The sequence below is a fragment of the Passer montanus genome, unplaced genomic scaffold (genome assembly GCF_014805655.1).
Source record: "Passer montanus isolate IOZ18808 unplaced genomic scaffold, ASM1480565v1 scaffold200, whole genome shotgun sequence".
Taxonomy (NCBI): domain Eukaryota; kingdom Metazoa; phylum Chordata; class Aves; order Passeriformes; family Passeridae; genus Passer; species Passer montanus.
This window is the reverse complement of record NW_024366593.1, coordinates 281,229-300,151: the sequence shown is the minus strand read 5'-3', so window position 1 is coordinate 300,151 and position 18,923 is coordinate 281,229. Positions and strand designations below refer to the sequence as shown.

General features: G+C 44.4%; 1 protein-coding gene across 1 annotated transcript; it reads left to right on the top strand.

Annotated features, from left to right (window-relative positions):
* Positions 1–419: 419 nt before the first annotated feature.
* On the top strand, positions 420–18,348 carry ALPK2 (alpha kinase 2). The gene is given in 11 exon segments (XM_039708390.1): positions 420–1,790; positions 5,204–8,033; positions 10,266–10,413; positions 11,080–11,207; positions 11,295–11,330; positions 12,300–12,574; positions 12,695–12,783; positions 13,027–13,244; positions 14,079–14,127; positions 17,673–17,793; positions 17,795–18,348. Coding segments are annotated over 11 exon segments (5,319 nt in total). The 3' UTR covers positions 17,849–18,348.
* Positions 18,349–18,923: the final 575 nt, after the last annotated feature.

The window sequence follows — 18,923 nt, the reverse complement described above, 5'->3', positions numbered from 1 at the left end:
TTTGAAAGCGCTTGCAAATATGTGTCAACTGACCACCTTTTAGAAAATACCTATAGCCATTTCAGAAATAATTTTAAACTTTGTCTTCTTTTACTTGCAGGTGCACAGAACAAGATCTGCACTTCACTGAGAGCTAGAATGACTTTTCTTGACCCAGAACCACATACAAAGAACAAAACTTGCCCAGAATTTGTTGTTGTCCTAAATGAACTCATGACAGACTTCAGGGCAGAATGAGCAAAATGGGAAACATTTTGCACAATGCAAGAGTTCCCCCTGCCAGGGTGAGACTGTGTTGATTTCATCAGGTTCTGACTCTTCAAAAATCATTCATTCACTGCTCGAGAAACTCAGCAAAGCAGGAGTTTTGTCTCCACTTGAGAAATCCCTCAAGACACTTGCCTAACACAGAAGACAAAATGGATGTTAAAAATGTAGTTAAATCCCAGGCAACTTTTTCCTGCCTGAAAGATTTGTTAGAGGATGGTGATGACCTGCTTCATTTTAACGGTGTGGTTGATGTCACTGCTGGAAGAGCAGAGGAATACTGCAGCAGACAGGTGTCTTCCCACCCCACAGACGTAACCACTTGTCACACAGGCAACTGTTGCCTTAACACACAAGACTCTGCATCTCCTCAGTCTCTGGCAGATGTCCAGGCATGTAAAGGGCCTGGGCTGGGCAGACCTCTAAGCAGGAATTCCCTGCTGGGTGAGCAGGCAGACACTTCCCTAGGTAATCTCACCGATTTTGGAAAAGATGACTCTGAAAAGTCTGCTGCTGTTCTGGAGATTTATGCAGAGAAAGTAACAAGTGTAAGTGATGACTTTTCTGATGATGACCTGGAGTACTTTGAATGTTCAGATGTGCTTACAGTACATGAAGATGAAATCTGGAAAAAGAAATTAGAATTTTTATTAGAAAGTGATGATGAAGATGATCTAAAACTGAGTAAGGATTGTGATGGGTGTGCTTACTTCCTCAGTGAAATGCCTTGTGTGTTCCAAGTGTCAGATAACACTACGCCTATGGATACCCCCATTGGCCTCTGTGAGCATCAGTCAAAAATCAAAGGAGTAAACGTAAGGAGAGACCCCTCTATGTACAGCCAGTCAGCTCTGCAGACAGAGATGACTCTCACTGTTGGACACCACCGAGATAAAAGTGCCATTTTGAAAGACAAAGAGAAGAATCAAGTGCCTGTTGCTTCTGCAGCCACTGGAAATGAACATCCCAGAAGTGAAGAAGAGACTAATGGAAGTGGCCATCTGGCTGCAGGTTCCTCAAGGGACGAACCAAAGCCCAGGGACACTGTCCCTGCCCAGGTAGATTCCTCTGCCCATGGCATAGGTGCTGCTTGCACAGATCAGGCTTCGGGGACAATGACAGAAACCAGCCCCGACGGGGACGTGCTGGGGGAAAGCTCACTGCTGCTGGAGGAGGGGAGGAGGAATGTGCCAGAGGGAAATGCACGGCACGCTGTCTGTACCTTAACAGAAAGTCTGAGGAGAAACCTTCTGAAGCTGTTAAACCCTGTAGAACTTTGCAGATATGTAAGTACTATAGGACAGTCTTTCCAGGCTGCAGCAGCAGGTAGGGAATCCAGAGCTCCGTCTCCCAGCCAGGAGGGGGTCTGCTCAGCACAGATTACCGAGGAGGCAGAAAGTGTGCAAATGCAGGCTGGTCTGTGTCCGACAGAAGAGGCAGATAAAGACGCTCACTGGGAAAGGAAAAGGACTTGGAGGCTGTCTGAGCAAAACCAGATGCCAGATGAGAACATCTCGTTTGGGGTAAGTAACATGTTTATCATTTAACACAAAGAGCTGCTCTGCTGAGCTCAATGTGATTTATTCCTGCTTGTCACAAAATAATGTAAAATCAAAATTACTTTGAAAGATCCTATTCATGTACTTCTGAATGACAGCTACGGCTGGGAGGGAAATCTGGGTTTAGAAAAGGCCCAAGTAAAGCCTAAGCTGTTCTAATTATAGAGTGAGCCTGATAATGGTGAGAGGCACTAATGGGCCTCTGGACAGCTGGATAGGGAAATCTGATATGGAGGGTATTGCACAGGTCTTAGCAAAGTAATGCTTCTTTCAACCCAGAAAGTTTCTCAACTACCTGTTGGTATTTGAGCAGAGAATGCTTTGATTTACTTTTTTTTCAATCTACGTGCAACAAACAAAACCATCCTCCACTTATGGTGCTGGAAACCTAAACCATTCAGCAGGGGTTTGCTCTGGTTTTGTAACAATGAAGGGAATTCAGTGCAGAGAGTTCATGTTACAGGGCTGAATGGAGCTCTGTGATTTTTAAAAATAAAACAATGAAAGAGTTGGATATTATGGTTGAAACATACAAACCAATTAAAAGTTTAAACCCCTCTGGTACTCTCCAAGTATTTGCATATTTTATGCTGTTGGTAGAAAATGAGCTGGAGAAATCACTACAGTTGTAGAGACTGGTATGATGCTCTACCAGTTTTCCTAAGTAGGAAAATTGAATCATCACTTTTATTTCACATTGTAAAGACTCAAGATATATAAATACTATTAAATCATGAATAATCTTATTGTCACCAATTTTTCTGGTTTGAAGGTGTGAAGCTAATTGCATAGGAAAAAAACCCATTTGTCACAAAAATTTTTTTCCAGTTGCACATGCTTTTCTTCATCTGATCATTTGGGCAAAAATATCTCCCAGTTCTGGGTGTAGTGTCACAGTAGAGTGACTTTAATCTCACCACTCGGGTGTCTTCAGCAGTCAGAAATCACTGAATTATTTTTCCTGAAACATGCTGATAAATTTCTCTGGTTTTATGGTACATAAAATTCCAATCCCATCTGAGGAGCACATGATGTCTGTATGATGGGGAATACCCCTCACTGGAATTAACCTCCTCAGAGCTTCCTGCGAGGGTGTATGGCCGTGGTTTGCCAGAGGCTTTGTTTGCCTTTTTTTCCCCCAAGTCCAGTGCAATAATTTAAATCCCAGAAGCCTCTTAGCCAAGAGCAGCTGTCAGGTGCCTGGCATAAATTTCAGAGCAGCCACTTAGACTCTTGTTGTGCGTAGTCAGTATGTCATTGGATAAAAAATGAGTATTAGTGTATGCAAAAGGACGAGAGCTGGGCACACACCAACCCCCCATTTTTAAACATGTGTGTATGACAGTGAAATTCAGGTGTAGGTTCAAAATTAAGTGGTCTTGAAAATGAGCCAAGCAAAAGCATCCCACCTGAATACTGCTCCTTTTTTTGGAGTACTAGAAAAATGTGGACAGCTTCTCACAGTGCCCATATAGTAAGCCAGAAACACTTTACTTTCTGTAAAAGTACCCCGGGGCGTTTGCTGGAGCCCAGAGTGAGACAGCTGCGGGAGCAAGGGGAGGGGCTCGCAGCAAACCCAAAGCTGACTTTGGCTTTGCAAGGGTGTGCTACTTTCCCTGTGCATGTGGGAGTCAGGTGTGCTGAGGGGTACAGAGCAGCCAGGGGATCACAGCACTAATGACCCGAGGATTTACACTTCCCCTTGGCGCCAAGCGTTCGAACTGGAGCAACCTTTCAGTGTGCCTTGTGCAGCACCTGCTGTGCTGAGTGACTTCTCCTTGGTGGGAGGCTCCTCACTCCTTTCACGACCTCATGGCCTAGCCCGAGGTCGTGAAAAATAAATTCTTTATTTTACCTGGTGCTTCAGAGCAGCTTCATTAATAACAGGTCCAAGACACAAACGGTGCCAGCTGTGTGATGTTACATAGTGTACAGAGAGCCAGGAGGCTTTGCTGGGTGTCATTGGGAATCTGGTTCTGTTAGCAGTCAGACAGCACCCTGTCCCTGCCAGTGTCCAGCACCCTGTTCCTGTCAGTGTTCAGCGTTCAGCCAGAGCCCTGTTCTGTCAGAGTTCAGTGGTCAGCACCCTTGGGTCCCTGTCAGGGGTCAGCACTCTTAGCACAAGGTGCTGCTGTCACTCCTGGGTTACAGAGCCATTATTCTGGTTTCTTCCATATGAGAACAGCCTGTTCACATAAAATCTGAGAGATCCTTGGTTTGACCTTCCCAAGACAAACTTGTGTCACTTTTAGATAATTGTGAATTTTGTCATCCAAAAAGGAGAGAAGCAGAACTGACACGAAGTTCCAGGGAATTGGGCATCTGGCTGAGATGAGAGCTCGGCGTTGCAAGGGAACAGTCCAGCCTGAGCCGTGCCAGAGGGGCTGGAGCTCTGTGTCAGAGCAAGCGGGGAGTCCTGCGTGGAGTAACTGCAGCTCGTGACACCAGCCCTGCTCGTTCCGTAGGCTCTACCCTGGCAATGGCAGTTAACATCCCATTTTGTTACCTATGTCTTAAGCTGGCTGTAGTCTTTCCTGAGAGACATACCAAGAAAAAATCCCTTAGAAAATCTGTACTGCTTTGGAGTATGGACTCCTGACAGCTGTGTGTGATTAGCCTGTTGCTCTATGGTGTTGGCAGAGAACTCACTTTCTGTTCTTTAAAATATTATAGTTCTTCCTCTTTTTCTGCCTTTTGAGCAGGAATAGCAGGCAGGATGTGCCTGTCAGTCTGCAGGGCAAAGCACAGCTCAGGTATTTTGTTTCACCTGTCTAAAGCAGTTGAAATAATTACAGATATTGAGGTATTTCAGCTACTCCAGGGCAGGTGTGCCATCTAAAAGAGAGTGTCATTTTAGGAACGGGGAATTTGAGTTGCATTGCATGAAACAGGGAAGTGGCAAGATCTATTAAGGTGGATTGCTGGAAAACAATGTAAAGTAAAAGCAGTCCCAAATGTAGTGGACTTGAGGGAGCTGATACCCAGAGACAGTGATGTACTTTTAGTCTGTATTCTAGTATGTAATATATGTAATGCTTGTTACATTCCATTTGTGCAAACAGAGGGATATAAATGTAACATGGGGACTTTACTTGCAAAGGAGAATTACCTTGCAAAACTATTTCTGCTTAAAAAACAGTGAGAAACAGTGAGGTAAAATTGATTAACTTCATTACAAATCCTTCTCTAAGGACAACACTTTCAGACTCAGACCCAGGAGGTTGATTTCAATCCATTATGTTGATAGTTACAAGTCAGAAACTTGACTATTGACAAAAATATATTAAAAAAAAAGTTAAAAAATTGCAGGCCTTCAGGCCTGTGTCAAGCTGTAATTCTAATTTTTAATTAAATTGCTCTATTTTCCTTCTTTGAAGAGTCAAGGTGCTAATCTTAAAAGCGTTACCCAGAATTGTGAGAACCTCTGTGTGGAGCCCAGAACAGAAAAGGAAGGCATCTTCAGGGCTTGTGAGAGTGCAGGAACCAGCCAGCTCTCTGCTGAAAACACGCTGCAAGTAAAGAATGCAGATTTACAGACCTCTTCTCTTCACTGTGCTCCTTGTGAAAAGAGAGAAGGTTGTCACCAACAGGTCTTCTCTGGACAACAAATTATTAGGAATGGCAAAAAGTTAAAGAATAACATTTCCCCTTCTCCTCGATGGGATATGGACTCTCTTCCTGATAAACAGGAATGCTTGTGTGCTGTTCTCTCTTCTGCAAAGCTGTGTGATGAGCCAGGGGAGGGAGAGCAGAGGCCTGGGCTTGACATACATGACAGCAGTAACCCAGATATTCTCTGCAGCCGATCAGCCCATGAGGCTGTGTCTGAAGCTAATCCCAAGTCAGTCCTGGAATCTGGAGAAGCTGAGTGCAAAGGAGATGCTGATATATCTGCAGTGCATGACAAGCTGTGGAAACTTCTTCATGAAGATGACTCAGACTATGGAATCCCATTTGGAAGCAGAGGCACCCCAAGTTTAGGTACGAGGCTGACAGATATCAAAGTCACAGAACTGAACTCTGTGCGGGAGACCTGTTCCGATCTTCCTTCGCCAATGGATTTGATAGAAGAGCAGGAGCCCATCACAGAACCAGCTCATAAGCCCAGAAGTGAGAAAGCTGACTGCAATGTTTCTGATATCCTCCTGCAGAGAGCTGCAGCATGTGAGAGTGCATCCAGAGGAAGCATTTGTCTTGCACAAGTGGTAGGAACAGATGGTGTCTGTCTAAATTCTGGCACTGGGAATGAGAGGGAAACACCATCCATTTGTGTTTCAGCAAGCAGTGTCCTCCTAAGTACCCAGGAGTGCTTAGAGCCAAATCCAATGGCCACGGACAGGAATGGATCCACTGTGGCTTGGGAAGGGAAGCTTGCTGTTAATAATGCTGCCCAAACATGTGAAGCAGATTCTCCTCAAAGGTTACAAAATACTCAGAGTTGTAATTTAGCATGTCCCAAAGCTGACATATCAGATATGTCACATGAGACAGTTGGACAGTCACTTCACACTGAATACAACATAGCCATGACAAATGAGTCTGTACCTGGAGAAGGCTGTCATTTTATGGACTGCTATCCAGTGAGAGGAGAATTGGCTTATTTCCTTGAAGAGGAAGATATTTTTCCCAGTGAAAATACCAGCCAGTTTATACATGCAGAACACTCTTCTGTTAACATCATACATAAGAGTTGTGTAGTGAATTTACAAGAAAAAGGAAATCATTCAGGCTTGAGTGCACCAAATTTCAGTAATTCTGACAGCTACCATCTTTCAAAAAATAATGGCTGTCAGGATTTTCAAGTTGTTTCTAATGCACAGAAATACAGTGATGTAATGCAGTCGCCTAGTTTAATTCAGCTTCACGAAACCATAACACATAAGAATCTACCCCAAAATACAGACCAACTGACAGAAGTAGCAAAACAAGAAGGAGCAGTCCCTCCCCCTTCTGGGGAGCCATTTTTAAGAGATTTTTATGTAGAAGTGCCCTGCTGTGAACCATGTAAACCAGGAGAACAGAGAGAGATTTGCATACCTGAGGAGCACAGGGCTGAAGCTTCCTGTGACTCAGGAGTTAGTCAGGTTTCAGAGAGTCAGACTGCAGCTTCCCTTTGTAATACAGAACAGCATTCATTTTTTGTTGACAGCACCTTCAGGTCTGATGAAGGGTTAAAAATAGATTCTTCAAAAATTCCCACCTATGCAGCTAGAAGTGTAACATCAGCCAGTGCTCCACTGCCCAGGGAGGCTCAAAGTGAGCACCACAGCACAGCAAGTGGGGAGGATGGAGGTTTCCAGGATTGGCTACATTCCCAGCAACTGCTTGGAAACAAAACCCTGCCCGTCCCCACATCTGCAAGCCACTCAGAGGGCCTTCCCAGTGAATCTGCAGTGGCGTGTCCTGCCACAAGAAATGAGGGAAAAACTGGATCCATACGAACGGGAGTCAAAACAAATGGAAATTTAACTGCATTGGAAATTCCCTGCAAGTCATGGAAGGGTCTGTTCCAGAGGGTCCCTGGAGAAAGCAAAGGAGAAGCAGCCTTGTGTGAAAATGAACATGAGATTCCAAGAGCTATTGAACACAACCCAGACGAAGCTGAAGCAAAGGCTCCTTTGCACACTTTGACGGGCTCCCAGGCTCTGAAACAGATTATGAATATTAGCACAGAGCAGTCTTGTCCTGACTTGATCCCTTCCAGCAAGACAGCTGAGGCTGAGAATTCAATTAAGTCCACTGAGTGTGATAAAAAGGAGGAAGTCAGGACAGCAGAGAGTGTAGTAAGTGGTTTAGTTAATTTGCCACCAGTTGATTCAGGGAACAACCAGTGTTTTCAAGAGCAACCACCCCACAGAAGAACTTCATCATTCTCTTTGGCGTGGACCACACTTGATCCATTCCCAGTCAACACAGAAAATCAAAGAAATCAGGAAGGGTCAAAATCCTGCCAGATACCAGTGGCTGCTGCAGGGCCTGAGCCCATCAAATGTAAAGAGGACACAACAAAGAGCGGGCACGTAGCTGCTGGAGCTAAGAAGAAATTACCATCAGCAACTCTGTCCAAAAAACCCAGGCTGGAGGAGAGAGGAAGTGTCAGCAAGGATTCCAGCTGTGTTAAAAAGTCTGGGAAGAGCGAGGGAGGCGTGATTCATAAAGAGGATAGAAAAGAGCAAAGGAAACTCATTTTGAAAAAGGATAGCAAAGGTAAGAGAAAATGGATTTTCTTTTCTGTTCTTTCCCATCATTGTGGCTACAGTACAAAATTAAGATTATTGAAAGGCACTGCAAGCCTCTTTCAGACTGACTCAGTCAGCTAAAGGTGTCCTGCCCTCATGGAGCTTTATTTCCAGATTTGTGCACTCAATAATAAGTGCTATGCCCATGCCACAGAGATGAACTCTTTTCCCAGCTGGCAAGTATATTCAGTTCATGAGCTTTGTAACCCATTTGAAATAATCACTGCCTCATTGGCCTCTTGAAGTCAGTTTTCACGGATGAAGAGCATAATGGTACCACATAACTACACACCACGTAGCAGCTGCAAGCCCACTACTTGTTCTGTTCCCACAGGGCTGTGTTCCCACTTATGCTCCTGCATTGCAGCTCCCAGCTGCAATTCTCCCCTCTTGCTTACCAAAGGATTTATCACTAGCAAAGTATTATTGTTAGCAGTAGGGTACCACGGATAAACAATGTTTTGAGGTCCTATGTGCTGACTTCTGACTGGTTCTGCACTGCTTTGCCCTGCTTCCAAAATGACACGGATGAAATGAGCAATATTAAAATGATATGGGAAACACATAACTGAAAGGAGATCCGGGTTGCTGTCAGAGTCTCCAGAAGGTTGCTAACACTGTAACAGGATGCATTGCAGCTCCCAGCTGCAATTCTCCCCTCTTGCTTACCAAAGGATTTATCACTAGCAAAGTATTATTGTTAGCAGTAGGGTACCACGGATAAACAATGTTTTGAGGTCCTATGTGCTGACTTCTGACTGGTTCTGCACTGCTTTGCCCTGCTTCCAAAATGACACGGATGAAATGAGCAATATTAAAATGATATGGGAAACACATAACTGAAAGGAGATCCGGGTTGCTGTCAGTCTCCAGAAGGTTGCTAACTCTGTAGCAGGGTTGTGGCTGCTGGGCGGATGAGGGATTTGTTGTTTCTATGGGTAGTTTGCAAGGACCAAGGTCTTATTTTTACCTTTTGACGTGACATTTCATGTTCACATCATAAAATTATTTAATAGTTCTGAGCAAGACTGAACAGTGACTAAAGGTGAGCTACACATTTGAGGAGCTTTTCACACACTCTAATTACTGTGCGGTCTCGTGGGACTTCTACTTTTTCTAATCACATTTATAAAACCCCAGACTTGTCTCTGTTCAAAGATGCATCCTTTGCCAGGGAACCAGATGTGTGGGAGGAGAGACACATTCCTTCAAAGCAGAGCAAGCAAACTGCAGTGGCTGTGCAATGCCTGACCTGTTTCCATTACTTGAGGCTACACTTGCAAAATGTTTTGAACATTCAGGCTGCATCAGATAACACTGAATTTTCTTCACCTCTTTCTGCTCTGCCTCAGTCTCAACTGAAGTATGTCTGTGCTCCAGAGCACAGTTGTGGCCCTTTCCCTGGCATTATGGGAAGGCTGGTTTGGTTGCTGTGGAATATACTCGGTGTTCTTTTGCATTATTTCAGCTGCAGGAGAGAAGGCTGGCCAGGGCAGGAACCTGGAGCCATTAGTTCTGTTTCTAGAGCTGTCAGGTCCTGTCTGTGGCACTTTAGCCCTGATACAGCGAGGTTTACGTGCCCCAGGACTCAGGGACTGCTAGTCCAGTGGGGAGACCTGGCCTGGATGGGGCCTGGAATTGGGAATGGGGAAAACCATGGCAGTGTGCCTGACCCTTTAAGTTGGGTGTTACTGGAGCAACACCAGTACACAGGAACCTGCAGGAATGGGATCCCCGAGGGACACATGCCATGCTACCTCGTTCAGAGTGCAACTGCTCAGAATTAACACAGTTGGAAACAAAACGTCTGGCATTTTACACCTCTTACATCGAGCAGGGATGTGTCACTTGGGGCAGGGCTGTGTTGTGATCCCAAAACCTTTCTCTAAGTATATGTCTATTCCCTTTCTTTCCAAGTCCCCTCCAGCCCCCTGCCCACACCATGCCCATGTGCAAAATGTCTGGAGGGTTCTGTGAGGCAGTAAAAAGTCCTAGCAGAGATCCAGGCTGGTAGGGCCTTTTGGGACTTTTTCCCAGGCTGTGATCAGCTAAAAAATTCTACTAATTATTAGTATTGAGACACAAGAAGTCATAATTACTTACCAGGGATTTCAGCATTCGTGTTCTTAACGCGAAATGTTAAAATGCCAAAACAATGTAATTGTCTTCAAATCCTAAACTGTGCTTCTTCTGTTTCAAGCCCCCAGGCTGCTGAAGAAGATCCAAGCAGAGCTATTCCCCGACTGCTCTGGAAGTATTAAGCTGTGCTGTCAGTTTGGTGACATTCATGGTGACTCCACCATTACATGGACTAAAGATTCCAAGGTACTGGCTCAGCTGCAGAGAAGGTAAGGGAATGTTTCTGAAGGACTGGGAGTTTCGGGGTAACTTTGCTAATTGCAGGAGGCAGATCTTCTCACAATGCATTGATATTGGTCACAGTTTGTGTTATATCACCTCTCAGCTTGTTCACAGCCAGTGTCATCCAGATTTCAAAAAAATGTCAAAGTCTGAACCTCATTTAACTGAGAGAAGGGTAGAAATAAAAGCTTCTTAAGGGCATTAACAGCATCTACCCTTCACATTTTAATGAAATTGGTTATTTTCCTTGTTGTGGTAATGACATTCTAATCTAAAAAACTGTTTAGAATGTTTCAAAAATACAAAATAACATTACAAAAAAAAAAGAAGAAAGAAAGTACATTTCCATCAAAACGCACACTTCTGAGGGGATAAAAAATTTTGTAGGAAGTGCAGCAACCAATGAAGGATTCTTCTTAGATGTTCTTTTAAGTGGAGAGAAAAAGTTGCATGAATTGGTTAAACTTTCTATTCTGATTCTTCTTGTTTTAACTTTTCTGATTTTGATTGTTGTATTGCAATACCAGTTATAGTATTAATACATGTCATTATCTGCTAAATAATTGTGCTGTGTTTTAACAAGTAAACAGTGCAGAGAGATCAAATTTATCAAAAAAGTAAAATATGTGATAGCACAAAATGCTCTGTTCCAGTGCCCAGGATGACTCTCCCGTCTCTCTGGAAATAGCTGAAGCCAGTTACCAAGACCAGGGAATGTATTATTGCTGCTTGAACAACATGTATGGAAAGGTGACTGCTGAGTTTCATCTGACTGCTGCAGGTAGGCCCCAGTTTAGAGTTTTGATTAATAATAGTGACAGTTTCCATCAGAGTTTTTGATTACAATTTTTTTTTGGTTTCCTCCTAGTATTGGAACGTCTTTCAAGTTTTCAGAGTTATGAAGGTAAATATAAAGTGAAGTAGCATTGCATGGCTTCATACAGAGACACACACACACACTGGCAGCTCTTTGGCACAAACACATGGTTCTTGCAGGTCACCTGCTGTGTAACTGTACTCCAGGAGAAAGGCAGGCATGGAGCTTTGGAATGCTTTCCCTGTGTGTTAACTGGTGTTCAGTGACACCCAGCATGTGGCCTGTGCTGCAGCTAAAGATAGTGCCTTGCCAGTGGGGTTGTCATTCCTGAGCAGCCTGCAGAGATCCAGGCCTTCAGTTGGCATGGTGACTTTCCTTTCTTTTCCTTGAAGAATTAAAATTAAGCATTTATTTCCTTGTGCAAAATAAAGATAGGACTTTTCATGTAGCAGCACTGTATAACTTTTAATCAGAGAATTTTAGGTGGAGTTAAGGAGTGTTCTAATTCTGGCCTTATCTGTACAGTGTTTCCTCTGTGCTTTGAAGAGAGGCAATAGTGTACAGAGGCTAAACCAGAGGTAACTGCAAGGGACAGCTGGAAGGACTTCTTTGTTGTGTAGTTCTGTTCTCCTATTTATCTCCTTTACTGATGGTCCTTGAAACGTTATTATTAGAGACACCTGGAGTGCAGTTAGACTTTTTTAGTTTCTCTCAGTGCTTAACTGTTTTCCCCCTTATGGATTTTTTTTTGCATTTGGATTCCAAAGATCATTTAAAGGGGTGAAATCCAGAGTCTTCCTTGATTTCATCTGTAACAGACTTGTTTGCTACACTCTGTCTTCTCTCCTTACGATCCTGAGCTGCCACCTTTCTCCATGCTGCCTTTAGATCATACAGGCAAGGAGCTGCCTCTTAGGGGCTGCTTGAGGTCCCAGCCCTCAGTAACACAATTTGTGCTTCCACTGAGCATTTTTAACTCCTCTCTGGAGAGATGCATCTGCTGTCCCATGCATGCCACCCCTCCATGTGCCTGCAGAGATTCCTGTTATGTTTTAGGTGCGGAAGAAATCGAATTCATGCAGCTGATGTTCAGAGAAGACCCCCTCAGCTCCAGCTACTTTGGAGGGACGCTGCATGGGGCAATAATGACGGAGGGGCTGCACTTCGGCGAGGGGATGCACCGCAGAGCCTTCCGCAGCCGCGTGCTGCAGGGCCTGGCGCCCGCCTTCGCCCCCGGGCACCCCTGCGTGCTGAAGGTGCACAGCGCCCTCACCTACGGCACCAAGAGCAGGGACGAGCTGCTGCAGAAGAACTACAGCCTGGCACTGCAGGTGAGCCGCCCCTGGCCTTTGTAAGCCAGACCTGTGGGCCAAAGCTGTCCTCAAACTCAAACAGATGATCTGTTGAATGTTTTGAGCAATATTCCCATAGGCATGTCTGTTGTAATACAGGAATGCTATGTCCAAAATACTGCAAGAGAGTATGCAAAGTTATATGCAGCTGAAGCTGAACCCTTGGAAGGCTTTGGAGAAGTACCAGAGTGAGTATAAATATATATTTTATATGCATATATGCTTATGTATACTGTCCTGTGCCATGGCAACCCACTGATTGCTAGGACTAAAGTGGAAAGAGGAAACCTGGGAACAGTGTTACAGCTCTTCCAGCTTGGTTTAGAGTTGGTAGCTGTTCATTCTGAGATCACTGGCCACTTTTGTCTGTTTCTTACCCTCTTACTGAAAGAATTCTCAGGATTTTATTCATTTCTATCCCTTGATTTCAGAATCATTCAGATTTTTCTTATTCATCGCCCTGCTAATAACATCCCCTATGCCACAGTGGAGGAGGAGCTGGTTGGGGAGTTTGTGAAATACTCTGTCAAGGATGGCAAGGAAGTGAATTTCCTGAGAAGAGACTCAGAGGCTGGCCAGAAGTGTTGCACCTTTCAGCACTGGGTGTATGAGAAGACCAATGGGAACTTGCTTGTCACTGACCTGCAAGGTGAGCTGTCTGAGTAGGGGCAAGTTTTATCTAGCTTATGTTCTTGTAAGAGGGCAGTTTGGAAAAGAAAACTAAATCACACTCTTAATGGAGGAGTTGTTCTTTCACATGTACCTTAGTGAATCAGGACACTCAGTATGAGCCAAATCTGCCTTTTTCATTCACCACCCCGAGATTAATGAAATAGCTGCTGAGTGAAAGGCTTCAGGTGTTAATGACACCCTAGTCCTTCCCCCTTGCTTGTATTTGAATACTCACCAACAATCACTCAACAGTGGAATGCTCCACTTTGGGGTCCTGGCTAGTTTTGAAGAAATATCTTCCTTCAGAAAGAAGAACAGTGAAGAAGCACCCCCATGTTTGCTACCTCAGCTCCCATGGGTGTGACTCCTCCTTAGTCCTGCAGTGTATTTGGAACAGGGGAAGAGAGACCCTTCTTGAAGAAAAACAGAAAAAGCTGGAATCTTAGGAAACATCCTATATTCTTTTATATGTGAAGGCAGGAAAAATAACAAAAAGGCACCTAAACAAGATCCCTGAAGTAATTTAAAGGGAGGAGAAAGAACAAAATCCTAGCACAGGAAACAAGCTATGCTGTTGATCACCCTGACAGCTGTAAAATAGTGGCACGAGCCTGACTTCTAGAAACTGCTGGTGACACAGAGAACATCCTCTTCTTAACTGGGGTACTTTAAAATGCTTTGAAAAAATATGACAAATAATTAAAGTGAAGAAAGGTGACTCGATAAATAATATTCAATGCTTCCATATGTGAATATTGTCCTAGAAATTCCAGTGTAAGCTCAGCTCTGTGCTTTCCTTGCTGCCTTGCAGGTGTAGGGATGAAGTTAACGGATGTTGGCATAGCAACCCTGGCCAAAGGGTGAGTGAACGTGATTTCTCAGCAGCATGGTTGTGCTTTACTCCTCTGTCTCTTCACAGTTCAATGTGGATGGGGGAGGGTGCACTGGAAATTCATTCTTGCTAATGAATTTCTTCTAAGGAGGAAAACAGTCCTTATCTAAGTGTTTTAACTTCTTCGTGTTCATATTTATGGAAACCTGCCTGTAGAGGAAACACTTTTATTTTGTTATGAAAGAATGGGGCTACCCTGTACATTGAGCTTTGTTTTTCCTGCATGCCTCCCTTGAAACAGCCTTGTCCAAAGGGCATTTCACAAGTGACATGAAGGGTTCTGGTGACAGCAGGTGAGGCTCCTCCATCAGCTGGAGGAAGGTAGGGCTGAACACACGGGGCCGGCACTGGCTGCAGTCCGGGGTAAAGGCAACCTGGAATCCCTCCTGCAGCCAGCAGAAACGCCAGAGCTTTGGGCTATGTATTTGGGACACAAGCTTTATAAAGACACTTCTCAGTGGGATGCTGTGTATTGGCCACTTCCCTGATAAACAAGGACAATTGTGAAGGGATTTGATGGTATCTCTCCCCTTTCTCTCTCAAAAACAGCAGTTCTGAGCCTTAACAAAAGATTATTCAGGACATTGCTAGAGCCTGTTTTCTAGTGGTGTTGCAAAGGCTTCAGCTCTTTTAGGGAAAGTTAAGTGTATGTGTAAAGACGTAGGCCTGTAATATTCTAACTTTAGTCCACTTCTCTTAAGTTAATTAAGGCTTCTAGGTATAACATGGGCCAGCAGAGTTTTGGATAGGCTTAGGCAGTGGCCAGGGAAAGGGGATGGGGGTAAGTGCTTTAATTTCATGTTCTGCTTTGAGAATCTGGAAGGAGAAAGAAGATCTGGTCATGTGTTCAGCCTTTATTCTAAATTGGACCTTGTCTGTATACCTGGGATACAACAAGAAACTTCACAATATCATCTAAATTATTAAAAATGTGACTCTAGAATATTCTGGGAGAATCTTGAACATTTGCAGGCTGGCATCCATTCAGTTAGACTGATTTACTGATTTACTCTTGCAGCTGTGGATCCAAAGTAAAGCAGTTGAAATGAATGTACATCATCCTGTTACAAACCAAATAAGTAATAAATGTTTTATTTAGGCAACACTGTTCTCAGGAATCAGAAGATTTATAAAAATGCTTCAGTGAATGTTGTCCAGCTCACTGTGGGAAATGATTCCTATAAAAACATACATTGTGTTGGGGAGGAGGAAGTGAGCACACAATGCAAGCTGTAGTAAGGATCAGCTCAGGCATATAGAAAGGAAAATAATTTCCCTAAATGAACAACCTCCTGAAAATGTTGAATATCATTTTGTTAGTTATTTAGCTAATGGTATTCCTGCAAGATGACAGATTTTTCCTCATCCTGTATTTTGTTTTCGTGCTCCTTTCCTGGAAAGAAGATCTCTATATTAATGTCTGCAGTTGGATTTTTAATTCTGTGAACATGGGTGGGGAAAATCAACTCAGTGCCCAGAACTCCTGTGTGTTGCTGAGTCTTGCTGCTTTGGGCTATGTTCAGCCAAGCTGCTGAGAGCTAACCTGGTCCCATGAAGGGAGAAGACATGGTTCTACTGAGCCAGAAATGCAGAGTGGGACTGGTGTGGCTTGAACTGTGCTGGCAGAAGGGACACAGAACAGATCTCTTTGTACTCCAAAACAGTCCGTGATGTGTGGAGGAAGGAATTTGGATCTTTTGTCCTTGCTCTGTGTGTTTTGCCAGGGAACTGGAAAGCAGAGGAGCCCAAAGCAGTGGTGTGGTGAATGTGCTGCAGGAGCTGCACTGCAGTTCTGTCAGGAGAGGGCGAAGTGGATCTAGGAACAGGAATGCCAGGGAAGCATTTTTAATGCGGCCACAGTGCCGCTCCTGAGCCTTAAAATCAGCTACTCTGTAGCTTCTCCGGCGAATGGAAATAGCGCAGCACAGTGCCTGGCTCTGTGCACGCAGTGTGCCTGAGGGCCCAGGGACTGATCCAGGAATGGGGCACACAAAGGAGGGAATCAGGAGCACGGTAACCACACTTATGCTCATTAACTGGAGTGCTGGTTGCCAAGTCTGGATCTGAAACTCTGCCTGGTTCCAGGGCACTGACAAGTTTAGCTTTACTCCACATGGTAACAAGAGGCATTGGGGAGTTTAAGCCTGAGGGCAAATCCAACATTTCCCCTTCAGATTTAAGGAGGATTTGGTTTGGTTTGGTTCTGGATAGAAGAAATTCCCTTGCTGAGGGCAGGTGTGTTTGCCTGTGGAATTCCTGTGGGTGTGTCTGGTGCATCCACCAACACAATACATAAATGTGAGCTCTTGAGAGCAGCTCAGTAATGTCTGAAGTCTCTGACTTCTCCAAGGGAACAAGAGAACCATTGACTCTGCTGGACTCCAGGTTATAGACTTGGGGTAACAATGACATGCCTCTTCAACCTGCTTTGGTTAAACAAACACACAGTTTACTTGGAGAGGAGGGGAAAATCCCTTTGAGGTTCACCTGCTGCTCAGAGCCAGCTGAGTAGTGTCTCCGGAGCAGGGTCTGTCTGTCAGCAGGAGCCTGACCTTCTCAGAGCAGCAGTATTCTCTTTAGCACTGCACAGGCTTCCTGAGGAAGACTTCTTCTCTGCATGCTGGGAATGAACATCCTCTGTTCATTTCAGAACCAAATCTTGGCTGGTTGGTTTTGTGTAGTCACAACTCACAGTTCACCTATGAGGACACTGGATGTCCAGCAAACCAAGAGAACAGGGTAGAATAGGCACTGATTAAAGTTAAAAAAGGAGAGGCCTGGCTCTGGCCTTTCTTTTCCCTTCTCCATCCTGAGAATTTAACCAAAAAGGATCCTTTGGAGAGCAGGTGCACCTTTTAAAATAAGCTGATGCAGTTTAAAAAGCAGGCCCTGGGAGGACTGTCAGCATCCAGAGGCACAGTGAGAAGAGGGATACATGTGCCCTGTACTTCTCATGGTGGGAGGTACAGTGGAGGCTGGATGAGACTGCCTTTCTCAGGAACATTCCTTCCATGTTCCCTGGGGGGCTTGGCTCCTTGAGACCCTGTAGGCAGCCAGGGGAGGGGAGCAGCATAGCATGGACATGATGTACCTGTTTAGGTGGAAACAGCTTCTAGTTCTGACACACCTTGTGCAACAACCTTGTTTCTTCATGGTGGCCAACAGAACTGTTCAGCATGGATTTCATGTGTCTGCTACTGAGAAAGATAGCCAGCAGACAATTTTATTCCCAACCTAATGCCATGAAAGACAGTGCCAGGACCCAGCCCACAGAGCTTTGCGTCTAATGCTTTTCCCTCTTCCATCACCACTTGTTACCTGGCTCCTCTCACCTCCCAATGACCCAGTCTGAGTTTCTGTGGCAGTCGATGCTTCTCAAGCCAGCATGGGTAGAAGAGACTTGCTTAATGTTTTCAAGTTGCTTATGAGTCAGCAGTCATACTCTGCCTCCCTGTGCTGAAAATGAATCTTGAATTCCCATTTGGTTTTGTTTTTTTCCCTGTGTTACTACAGATACAAGGGGTTTAAAGGCAACTGCTCCTATTCCTTCATTGAGCAGTTCAGAGCCCTCCACCAGTGCAATGAGTACTGTGAGATGCTGGGGCTGAAATCTCTCCGAACCACTCATCAAAAACAGAGGAAAGCAACACCCACTAAAAGCAAAAATCTGCCAAACTCATCAACAGTAAAGAAAATGATGCCCAAGAAGGCAAGAGAACCTAGAGACTTCATTTCTTCAGAACACTGAGTCTCACTATCCCACCTTGTGAAACTACTCTTGAGGACATGGAGCAGTGACACGCACCGGTGACCTGAGGGGATAACTTTAGTCTTTTGCCTTTTGACATTGCACTGTAATCATCCTGATGCTGATGCCAGCAACAAAGGAAGGAGCTGATCCTCTGCTCTTGGTGCCTGAGATTTAACATTGGGGCAAGGTTTTGAAAACAAACTAAGCCATCTCCTGGATTTCCTTACAGGCTTCTGTGGACTGGTATTGGAGAAGAAGATCTCTGTGTCTACATCCATGGCCCTGTGGTTCAGCTGCTATGGAAACATCAATATATTTAAGAAGTTTTGCACAGTATTGCATATGCATATGCATGCTGGGTTACTTGGAACTAAAAGTCAGGAAAGGTGAAGTTTGGAACACACTGATAAATATTAAAGTTACCACTTCCATTGCAAATCAGAGCAAACATCCTTTGAGCCTAAATCTTGGACTGTTCAGTGTGATTTAGGCTTCGCAGTGCACTGCTGGTACCTGGCTTTTGGAAGTTCCCACAGATGATGCCTATTCTTTACAATAATATTCAGAAGAATTTCTGTGAGGACGTTGTGACTGTTCCCAAAACAGGAGGTTTAGAACATAAGGCAAGGGGCTTGAGCATGGTGGGACAGGAACAAAGCTAAAAGCATTGGATAAATGGTGTTTCAAGGTAGAGGCAACAGGTTTTTACCAGAATTTTGGGAAGTGTTCTGTTTGAAAAATGCCATGAGCATCTCAACCAATTAATATTCCAAATGTATGTTGTAGTTTGGTCCCAAAGTCAGAGATGGTGTTTCACTCTATTGGCTAATTGCCTTCAGTTTTATTGTCCTGGTCAGTTCAATGAAAATCACAAGCTGACCTCTCAGAGGTAAACATAGCCCTATTAATGCCAAAGAAATCCACATTCCTAATGATGACAATATAGTGATGATTCCTTAAGATGTCTGATGTGCTTTACAGGGGGATCTGGAAGTGCATGTGGGAGAGTATGG